We start from the raw sequence: 11,325 nt of genomic DNA, 5'->3' as shown, positions 1-11,325 counted from the left end.
CTTGTGATTGTAGTGCTATTTTTGTTGTTTAAAGAATGTGTGTGATTCCTTTTTCCTATAATTCTATTGACTATAAATTTTAATATATACAAACAACATTGATTTCATGTGTTTATTTATTCAAAGCTATAATTCAACCACATATAATGTGGCTTAAATGTTAATTTCTATAGTTTTCATATGCCCTTCAACTTTCTAAACATTTATTTTAAACGCAATACTTTAACAATCAATATCCCATTCATAACAACTTCTTTTGACTCGTATGCCATATCAAAATGAAGTTATCTTGTAATAAACTATTACGAAGTAGAGCTAGAACACAACTTTGTTATTGGTTCCGAAGTGGAGATACAAACCACTTTTTTCCAACAAAATCCCAATTCCTAGAGATTATCGTTCTCCCGTTGAAGATGGAGATGATGATGTATTTATATTCACCGCTGGATATAATGAATATATGGGCAATAATTTGGGGATGAAATTTTGGATTGGGTCCAATGTATTCCTCAGACCTCAAACCCTATTACAATCTCTTATTAGCATCCATAGTAAAAAGAAAACCAAGGTGTGATGCAAAGATGGTATATGAAATGGCACCCCACACATATCGAACTTGTTAAGCCACTATAAATATTATTCAATTATATATTTTAGGGCTGTAAACGAACTGAACGTTCAATGAACCGTTTGGCGGGAAATTCGTTTATGTTCGTTCATTTAATAAATAAATGAAAATGAGCACACATTGTTGTTCGTTTAGTTAAACGAATGGACATGAACGATAGTCTTGTTCTTTCATTTATGTTCATGAACGTTCATTTATGTTCGTTCGTTTAAGTTTATTATGATTATATATGTTCAATTATTATTTTTATTACATTACTATATTATATGTTCGTTTATGTTTATATATGTTCAATTGTATTTGTTTAGTTTTGTGTGTTTAACATGTACACGAACATGAACAATGTAATTTGTTAAATGAACAAACATGAATAACAAAACTCGTTCGTTTATCTGTTTGTATTTGTTCATTTGTTCGGTTAACTTAAATGATCGAACATGAACAAACCCTTGTTTGCATTTATTCAATTCATTTACACCCTTATATATTTCTATCAACCAAAATATTTCAAGTCAAAATTTGTGTATCCAATATTATTCGTTAAATCATACATAACTAATGTAGGTGGATAAACTTGTTTAATTTATAAACCAACTCTTTTATTTCATCAACACATACCACTCTCCATCTTCACCAACTCACTCATAACATTATTACATGGAGGGAGTATTTTGTCACTTATTAATTACAGGGCTAAAGTCATAACTTAATAAGGTTTAAATTGCCAAATTAGTTACAATTCAGGGACCATTATTGTAACTTACTTATGGTATATATTATTGAGTGAAGTCCGTAGATTTTTATCTTTTTGCCCAATTCCATTTTCCTCCTCCGACTCTTTTTCTCTACCGAGAGAAAGAACGAGGAGAAAAACTCGGTTTGATTTCAGATCAAAAGACAGAAAGTGCGATTTTTTTAAAGGGTTGAATCTTGATTCAACAAATGACGAACAACAGTGAGCTAAAAAAGGAGCTTTTGGAGCAAGTTTACCATGAAAACTGCCCGGGTTGTAAAGTGGATCGTCAAAAACGGATGCAAAAGGGGTTACCCATTAAGGAGCTCATTTTTATTTGGATCGTGGTCTTATGTGTTGGTAAGTATATTGCTAATGCTTTTATTTATTCCTTCAAGTTTAATTAAGAATATGTTTGTAGCTTGAAAAGTTAATTTCAACTAAGAACCAGTTTTTGTCTTATAAATTAAATGTTGCCGATAAAGTACTCATCTTTGGTAAAATTGATAAGTGAGATAAGAATATATAAAATGACATAGAAGAGTGTTAACTGAAAATATACATATAAAAATATATTTGCAAATTTTGTAAAAGAAATATGAGTTTATCAGTAAAATATAGAAAATAACTTTTCAAAAACAAGAATTTAATAATAATAATAAAGTTCAAAAGTTAAAGAATTTAATAAAATCTTTTTGAAGGTTTTTCCTATTTTAATTTGTTTTCAGTAAACTCGAGACATGTGTGGCCGCCTTAGTATATTACTGTCGAGAATAAAACAAATCCTAAATCAAGCAATTGGTACACAAATGGTTCAACATTTATACATTAAATGCCTTTTACAAAGTATATATATATATATATATATATATATATATATATATATATATATATATATATATATATATATATATATATATATATATATATATATATTTCAGTCTTGGTGAAAAAAACATGATATAAGTTTGAAACGTGAGGCTCATTTCATTTTTGCCAACTGAGATTTTTGTCCATTTAAATGTGGGTAAGTATTATGTGGTGTGTGTGCGTGTTTTCATTTTATTTCAAATGGAATCAAAAGAATTAAATTTAACCAATAAATAATTTATATATATGATTAAAATTATGTCGTATTGAGGACACTTTTCCGTTTCAGTTTCTGAAAAATTTACATATTATTATTTAGATGAACATAAAACAGTCGGATTTATATAAAATATGACGTTACAAAAGTCATAGTAAAAAATCAAAGTAAACTGTCTTAAATAAATTACAAGGATATAATAATAATAATAATAATAAAAAAGTTAACATTTTCACTATTCATTTATAGGAAATTATTATTAATGATTTGGGTAAAAAAAGGTGTATTTGATACAAAGTTAGAATATACGTGTACAAATAAGAATAAATCCAAAGCCTTATATTTTTCAACCACGTCTGCCGATTATTTTGGGAATTAATTCGAGTCATTTCATCAAGAAAACGAAAGTAACCACCGCCGACAAAAAGCTCCGCCGTGGTAAAATCTATTACCACCACTTCATCTTTAAGCATGCAAGAACACCAAAAGCACTAATGTTTTCGGAAGAGATAAAAATTTCACATTTTTACGATTTTGGCAACGCTTTATGCTTCGATTCTAAATTCTTGGTTTATCTCCATCGCGGATTTGCTTACGTCTTCCTTGTAGAATATTTTTTAAAAAATGAGAGACGTAAGAGAAGAAAACGACAATGTGGTGGGTGATGGCGGCTACAGTCGAGATCCAATCGGTGGTCGTTTGTCGTCTGCACACCATGTGTTCGATTATATGCCTCACCCAGCCCTATCAACTAATCAATTCAATCAAATCCCAATGTTTGATTTGAATTCTGATATCATCTATCCTTTGGTGTCTCCATCGATGGCCTCTCAATTAGTGACATATGTGATGATGTCATGATCTGCAGCCTAAATAACGATGTTTCTTAAGTTAAAATTTCACCCATTTTATATTGTAATTATCGGAGTATGAGTTCCCTACTTCAACAAAAAGAATCGTTTACATTTTCATTTTCGATCATTCTCATTTCTCCCTCAACTAACATGATCATATCCTTTTGAGAAGAATCAATTTCTAGACATTTTTTGACAGCTGAATTGGGGTTTTAATTTATATGAAATGGGTGGCAATGAATTTAAGAAGCCACTTTTGAACAAGGTATTCTATAAAAACTGTCCTGGTTGTAATGTGGATCAGTACAAAGAGCTGCAAACAGGGTATCCGATAAAGGAAGTGTTATGTATATGGTTCCTTGTGCTCTCTACTGGTAAGCAACAGTCATGTCTAACTGTTTATTTAACTAATTTTTAATTTATAAACTAATTTTTCAATAAAGCTATCCCAAGCTAATTTATCAAAAAAAAAAAAAAAAAAAAAAAAACTTGCTTACATGTTATGATAAGTTATTTTTGTAGTCTTAGCAAACGCTAAATTACAATAAGTTAATTTATTTCTGCCAAACAAAACCTTATACTAGGGAAGTGATGTTTAATAGTAAATAATTATTCAATGTTATTCGAACGCTACATGAAATAGTAGTGAAAATGTGTGTTTTAATAATAACGCATGTTGGTATCATGAAATTAGTTGGAAGATAAAAAAGAATGATAAGTTTGAATGAAGCACAAAATTTGGAAAAAAAATATTATATTATATTTTATTTTGAATATGGCCAAAATCGTAATAAAAGAAGAACCTTTTTTGTAAAGAGATCATTTTCAAGAACAAAAGAAAACGACATAAAAGGGTGATAATTTTTGCACTTTACTCAAAATATTTTAAATCAACATTTTTCACAGTAAATGATATGGAATATTACAATTTTTGTGAAATCATTATTCAATCCATCGTTACCAAATTTGAATTTGAATTTGAATTTTAAAATGACATATTTGTTAAAGCTTGTCAAACTAAACATGTTACAAGAATATTATCTTATAACATAACATAAAACTTAGAATACTACGTAATAAAATATCTAAATATAGAATCTTTTAATAAAAAGTAGGGAAAAATCACATGTTTTGGGCCACTCTTTAACAATAGGTTTTGTGTGTGTATTTTAGACTTTTGGTGAAAGAAACGTGACATGGGTTTGAAACGTGTTGTTGTTTTCATTTTCTTCCTTGACTAAACCAATTTCTTATTAGGGAGAATTGTTTCAATTCAATGTACGTGTATTATTCTGCTTGTGTGTAATATTGATACCAAAAATAAGTTGCTACCTAAAAGTTTGGTTTTTCCTTTCGGTTTTTATCGCAACTCCAAAAAGGTTGAATTTGGAAACCTAATCAGCCTACATCGAACAACTGTATGTACACTATAGGCATGTCTGGCACATAGTTTTTGAAAGCTTTTAGCTTAATTTTTGCAAATTGATTTTTTTCTCAAATCAATGACCTGTTTTAGATAAACCATTTTATGTGATTTTACAAGGTTTAAAAGTTTTCAGTTATTTTTGCCGAACACTCATATATAAATAAAATTTTAAAGCGAGAATGTGTGGAACTAAAAAGACCCTATCAACTATCATTAACAAGTCTCGAACCCAAGACTTTATCATCTTTTTTTGTTTGTTTTTGTTTTTTCTACTTTTAGCAAAAGTATAATTACTAAATATCAAAAAAAATATTTACATAAAGTAATAACGGGACATATTAGTTTTCATTTAGGTAATAAAATATCTATTTTTTTTTTTTTGTATATTTAAGTTATGTTTAACATATTAGTTGAAAAGTTAGTTGTTGATTAAAAAGATAACTGATAGTTGAAAAATTAATTGGTATATGAAAAGTCAGTTGATAGCTTAAAAACTAGCTAATAAAAAATAACGTTTGGTAAAATTAACTGAAAGATACAAAATGACATAAAACAGACATTTAGAAGAATATATTTATATAATTAATTATGATGATATTAAGATTTTTTTTAATAAAAATCATAAAAAGCTAGTCTAATTGACTTTTTAAAAAACTAGCTTATAAACTATTTTTTAACTTGTCAAACATAATAATCTTAAAAAAGCTCGAAAAATAAACCAACTTAAGTTAATAGTTTTAAAAAAAACTCGAAAAATAAACCAACTTAAGTTAATAGTTTTGACGCATCAAACACATCCCAAACATTTAACAAAATTATATTAAAAAAATGGAACAAAAGATTAAAATAAAAAACGAATATGAATTGTAACTTTCATGCAAGTTAACCCCACTGAAACTTTGGAACAATTTTGTGTTTAAACTTTAAAGCGAGAATGTGTGGATGTTTTTGATACAGCTAAAAATGAATTGACAGAAAATATCGATGTGAAGAAAAGTAACCACTAACCACCACCAAACCTCCGCCGTCGTGGCCATGATAAAATCCATCGCCACCGCCTTACCAGACAAATAGACATGGAAATTTTTTGTCTTTGCATGAAATGAAACTCCAAATTATACAATTTCACATGTTCACGACTCTGGAAATCTTCGGGTTTTTTTTTTTTTTTTTTTTTCAAAATTATTGGTTTATCCACAGCCGATTGCTTACGTCTTCCACGTACAATCATTTTAAAATGTGAAACGTAAAAGAGAAGAAAACGATAGTATGGTTCGATTTCGATGCTCGTTTGTCATCTTGTCATTAAAACCGATCTCCTAATTTCTGTTGGAACTTTAATTATTGCACTGCATCGCATCTGTTCGACAAAATGTCTGAACCACCGCCATTATGGCATTGTCCAGAACTAACCCAATCAATCAACATCAAACCGGGTATCCAAAAACGCGAGTAGTTTATGAAAATCGGAGTCTGAGATCCCTACTTCAATAAAACAGAATCGTTTCCCTTTTCTTTCGTTCTCCCGCCATTAGTTTGCTTTTATGAAATGGGTGGGAAGGAGTTTAAGAAGCCATTATTGAATAAGGTATATTATGAAAAGTGCCCTGGTTGTAATGTGGATCAGTATAAAGAGCTGCATACCGGGTTACCAATAAAGGAAGTGGTATATATATGGATTGTAGTGCTCTGTGTTGGTAAGAAACTGTCATGTTCATGTTAGTTGTTTTTGTATGTCTTATTGTGCATTTAGATTAAAAAAGTTAATGATTAGTATTTACTATTTAGTAGTAATTTTTCAATGTTACTCAAAAGCTGCGCATGAAATCTTTGACTTCTAATTACAGTCTTTATTCATCTTAAATTATGTAGAAAGAAAAACCATCTCTAATACCTATTTCCATTTTTCCTTTACAGCACTCCCAATATCATCTCTCTTTCCATTTCTTTATTTCATGGTAAGTCTGTTCATCTCCATCTCCATCTCTTCTGTGCTAAAGACTAAAATGCCCTCCTCATCGTCATAATGATGATTTTTTTATTTCTATTGTAGATAAAGGATTTCAACATTGCGGAGAAAGAGGAGGACATTAGTTACTATGCAGGTTTTGTTGGTAAGCAACTTTTCCCCATTATGTTTCAATATTGAAAAAGACGTAAATGCCCTCTTCATCCTCAGAATAAAATGTACCCCTAGTGTATATCATGTGTTTGTGAATGTTATGAAGGGTCTGCATATATGATTGGAAGGGCAATGACATCTGTGTTTTGGGGAGTGGTGGCTGATAGATATGGTCGCAAACCAGTTATTCTTTTGGGCACATCAACAGTGTTAGTGACTTCTTCACTTAAATTGTTTTCTTAATCCGTTTTTTTTTCCTCATAGTTGTTGTGGTTTTAATCTTTTCAGGGTTATTTTCAACACACTTTTTGGTTTTAGTGTAAATTATTGGATGGCTATTGCTACAAGGTTTCTTCTTGGATTTTTAAATGGGCTACTTGGACCAATAAAGGTATTCCTTAGTCCTTACCCTACAACAAATTAATGGACTCACATATTTTTAGTATCTTAAAAATGTGTAAAGTTATAAAGTTTTTAAATTTAAACTTTCTGCGAATATACAGGCATATGCATGTGAACTTTTCCCTGAGGAACATCAAGCCTTGGGATTGTCAGCTGTAAGCAATTGTCCCCTTTTATTTTCTTTCTTTCTTAATACATAAAAAGATTCCAATTTCAAGTTGATATATTATCAGATACTTGTTATTGTTTTATTAGAACAATAAGCAACATGAATATTTCAAATAGTAGTGGTTTAGTTTCATTTTTATCCCCTCCCCTTCAAACATGATATATCTGTGAATGGATGAAATTTGCAAAATTCTTTTATTAATGATTTTATACAATATTTCCTTTTTAACAAATGAGTAATTTATTACAGATTAGTACATCATGGGGAATAGGACTCATCATTGGCCCAGCTTTGGGAGGTTACCTTGCACAGGTTTATATCTCTACTTGTATCTTTATAATATATGCTCTATGCCAATTGCATATAACATCTAGAAAATTGATTGAAGGAAGGGTATACATGTCCATTCACAACTTCATTAATAACGGGTCACAATCTTTTTTATCATAATCATGCAAAAAATTTGGATTCTATAAGTCAATGAGAATCCAATGGACTTAAATTTCTCCTTAGTAAGCATGATTTACATATCTCAAAGGGGATTAGTTTTACAAAAGTTTCTTTAAGTGCAATAAAAGGGAGGGTACTTTTTTTTTTCTTTCTATTTTGTGTATTACTGTAGCATCATACTTTCATTTGTGATAATCATTCTGTTTTTTTCTTTGTTAATTCTTTTTATATTTTTGTTTTTTGTTTAAATTAAGCCTGCAGAGAAATTTCCTGCTCTAGTATCTTCGGATTCTCTATTTGGGAGGTGACTTATTTATTTCTTCATAATAATTATATTATTATTATGTTTTTATGTGGCAACAAATTAAAACTTTGACTTGTGATGCAGATTTCCATACTTATTGCCTTGCCTTTGTATCTCCATTTTTGCACTTTTTGTGACCATTGCTGCATTTTGGCTTCCGGTATGCAATTTAAACTCTCTGTTTTTGTTATACTTCCCAATTTTTTTTTGTCTTATTTGGACAATGTACTTTGAAAAATGAAAAAAAAGAAAAAGAAAATCTATTCGATTATAGCTGTGAAAATTGCTTTGTATCTAATCTGATATTGCTATACCTTGGTATGTTTTTTAACATACAATATGCTTTAACAGAAAGAAATGAAAGCAAGATGCTATAATAAAAATAGGTTGTTATCTCTTGCATTTAACTAATTTTCTCAAACTGTAGGAAACATTACATTTTCATAAAAAAGACGAGTTGGAGTCTGCTTCATATGAAACTGAGGGAAAGTCAAATGAAGGAAAAGATTCAAGTTTAGGAAGCCTCCTGAAAAACTGGCCACTAATGTCTTCTATTATTGTCTACTGTGTTTTTTCACTTCATGACATGGCTTACTCAGAGGTAAGTTTACCTTCTTTCCTCTTTTACCCTAGGATTGATTTAGGGCTAGGGTTTATTGATTTATATACAATTCTAGACCACAAAAAGAAAACTAAACCAGTCATAAGGTAACAAACTCAAATCAAGAAACCCTAATATTAAATCATATGGTAACATGATGAAATCAAGAATCCGTAACATGGTGTTTTCTTTTATCTTTTTTACAGATTTTCTCATTGTGGGCTGTGAGCCCTAAGAGTTTGGGGGGATTGAATTATACTACTGAGGATGTTGGGACAGTTTTATCTGTTACAGGTAAGAATTTTAAGAAATAACAATGTTGTTTCATTAATTTGTGGATAAATAATACACATCCCATTTCCATTTCTTTCTATTACAATGTTTTATTTTCAACCTTTTGTAGGGGTTGGACTTCTTGTCTTCCAATTCACATTGTATCCAATTATGGAGAGGATATTTGGCCCCATAGTAGTAGCTCGTATTGCAGGAGTAAGCAGTTTTTCTTTAATTTAGTTTTTCTTTTACCATTTCTTTAATTTAATTATTCATTTTTGATGTAAGTATTGATTTTGCACGAGAAAAAAAAGGGTTTTATATATGAATCTTGATAAATGGGAGGTTTGTTTGATAAGTGGATTTGAATATGTTTTGTGTAGGTTGTGTCTATACCACTACTCACAAGTTATCCATTCATAGCCATGTTGACTGGATTTGCTCTCTCGTTGACTTTAAATTGTGCATCCATTATAAAGAATGTTTTATCTGTAAGTTTTTCAGGGACTAAATCTGTCTACGCTAGTATAAGATAAGATTTGCACATATTTATTCAAAATGCAAGAAATAGCAACAATGTTATAATTATTTTTATCATATGATAATTTTGGTTTCTTGTCATCAACAGGTATCTATCATAACAGGGACATTCATGCTGCAAAATAAAGCTGTGGTAATCTTCGCCTCCTCAGTTCTATATCCTATTCATTTTAGGGTTAGATTCAAAAAGTAACAATGCATTTTCATTGATTTATTTATTTATTACAACATTGTACTTTGAAGAATCTACCCAATTATAGCATTGTCATCCAAATACAAAGCAATTTTCACTGCTACAATTGTGTAGTTTTAATAAGAAAAGAAAAAAAAAACTGAAAGAAGAATGCTCCTATTAGAATTTTTTTCAAAGTTTACAATAAATTAAGAAGGAAAAAAAAGTTGAAAGTAGAATGTTGTAATAAAAAGAAACGAAAGTGTGTTGTTATTTCTTGCATTTAGCCCTTCTTTATATTTCATTGTTATTCATGTGTGTAAATTAACTTTTATATTTTATAAATTTACATCAATAATATAATTAATAGGATCAACACCAAAGAGGTGCAGCGAATGGTATAGCCATGACTATGCAGTCAATTTGCAAAGCCATTGGTCCAGCTTGTGGAGGAGCACTGTGAGTATTATTCTTTTTATGTGATTATTATAATAAGAGTTGAGAGGCTAAATCAATAAAAAAAAATAATAGTTTATTGGCTAAAACAATTAAATTGTGAAAGTATGTTGTGCTAATCTGTATTTTTCCCCGGTTAAAATGTTTTCTTTAAGGGTCAAAAGAAGTATAATAATCATGTAACCACTATAGAAAATAATTAAGTAGCTAAATTGATAAAATGGCGAAAGCACAAGTACCCTTTTTCTGTATTTTATGCTTCTAATATTAAATATATGACGACTTGCAATAATATCAAAACTCAATTTATTTTATTTTGATTTTTTTATTTTTTTGTAGATTGTCGTGGTCCCAACAAAGAAAAAATGCAGCATTTCTTCCTGGTACGTGTTTTCCCTTGTACTGCATAAGCATTTGGTATGCATTGGACTGGACTGAGAAAAAAGTTAAATTTAATGGTTCGTTTTTTTAATTTGTATCGCAGGTGACCAAATGATATTTTTCATTTTGAATATAATCGAAGCAATTGGAGTTATATTGACGTTTAAACCGTTTTTGATCACACACCATTACTAGTTGGTAGCATTCAAATCTAGCCTCAACTCACATTGGGTAACCATTTATACATAGACTTTCAATAATGTCAATATCTATTCACTATTGTTGTAACTGTAAAAAAGAGGCCGCTTGTATTGTATTGGGTTTTGGATGTAATTTTTATAAGGGTTAGAATATGTTTCATGTAGTATTATTAATAATTTCATTATTCTAGATAAGGAAGAGAAGGGTTTTTTTTTACAACTTTTTCTTTGCCATTTTTTTATAACAAGTAATCCAATAATTTTAGTCTTTTTTTATGTCAAAGTGGGTCAATTTTATTGCTAAAATATTAAACTGGTAAAACCCCATGCTATATAGTCAAAACAAGTATTTGTGGGTGTGAGTCCATCAAGTCGAGTGAGGTTGGTTTGACATGTAAAAATTTTTATTAGCGTTACAAATTAATGTACTAAATATGATTGTAAAAAACAGTATTACTAGTTGTTTTATAAGCCTCATGCATAACCAAAAGTTTTTATTCGCCGTGAACCATGGCATCTTTTATAGT

General features: G+C 29.6%; 1 protein-coding gene across 3 annotated transcripts; it reads left to right on the top strand.

The window, feature by feature from the left end:
* The first annotated feature begins 1,428 nt into the window (after positions 1 to 1,428).
* Positions 1,429 to 11,018, top strand: LOC111911774 (protein ZINC INDUCED FACILITATOR-LIKE 1). 3 transcript variants are annotated; one of them, XM_023907515.3, is made up of 17 exons: positions 1,429 to 1,721; positions 6,646 to 6,686; positions 6,782 to 6,842; positions 6,957 to 7,059; positions 7,139 to 7,241; positions 7,354 to 7,407; positions 7,671 to 7,733; positions 8,126 to 8,175; positions 8,260 to 8,335; positions 8,603 to 8,776; positions 8,983 to 9,070; positions 9,180 to 9,265; positions 9,433 to 9,540; positions 9,678 to 9,722; positions 10,132 to 10,220; positions 10,557 to 10,600; positions 10,702 to 11,018. In XM_023907515.3, exons 1-17 carry the CDS (start codon positions 1,571 to 1,573, stop codon positions 10,791 to 10,793), a joined length of 1,428 nt encoding a protein of 475 aa, XP_023763283.1. In that variant the 5' UTR covers positions 1,429 to 1,570; the 3' UTR covers positions 10,794 to 11,018. The 3 variants fall into 3 exon arrangements, with proteins under 3 accessions (XP_023763283.1, XP_052622818.1, XP_023763284.1); XM_052766858.1 differs by lacking the exon at positions 1,429 to 1,721 and adding an exon at positions 2,685 to 3,676; XM_023907516.3 differs by lacking the exon at positions 1,429 to 1,721 and adding an exon at positions 5,913 to 6,425.
* The last annotated feature ends 307 nt before the right edge of the window (positions 11,019 to 11,325 follow it).

The sequence above is a fragment of the Lactuca sativa genome, chromosome 8, assembly GCF_002870075.4.
Source record: "Lactuca sativa cultivar Salinas chromosome 8, Lsat_Salinas_v11, whole genome shotgun sequence".
Taxonomy (NCBI): Eukaryota; Viridiplantae; Streptophyta; class Magnoliopsida; order Asterales; family Asteraceae; genus Lactuca; species Lactuca sativa.
The sequence above is the reverse complement of the archived record's forward strand: the minus strand, read 5'-3'. Positions and strand labels throughout refer to the sequence as shown.

Bases quoted from the DNA above. Each gene is read 5' to 3' on its own strand.
- LOC111911774 (XM_023907515.3), top strand. From the start codon at position 1,571: ATGACGAACAACAGTGAGCTAAAAAAGGAGCTTTTGGAGCAAGTTTAC. The intron at 7,408-7,670 runs GTAAGCAATTGT...AATTTATTACAG, and splicing joins AAGCCTTGGGATTGTCAGCT to ATTAGTACATCATGGGGAAT. The intron at 8,777-8,982 runs GTAAGTTTACCT...TCTTTTTTACAG, and splicing joins ATGACATGGCTTACTCAGAG to ATTTTCTCATTGTGGGCTGT.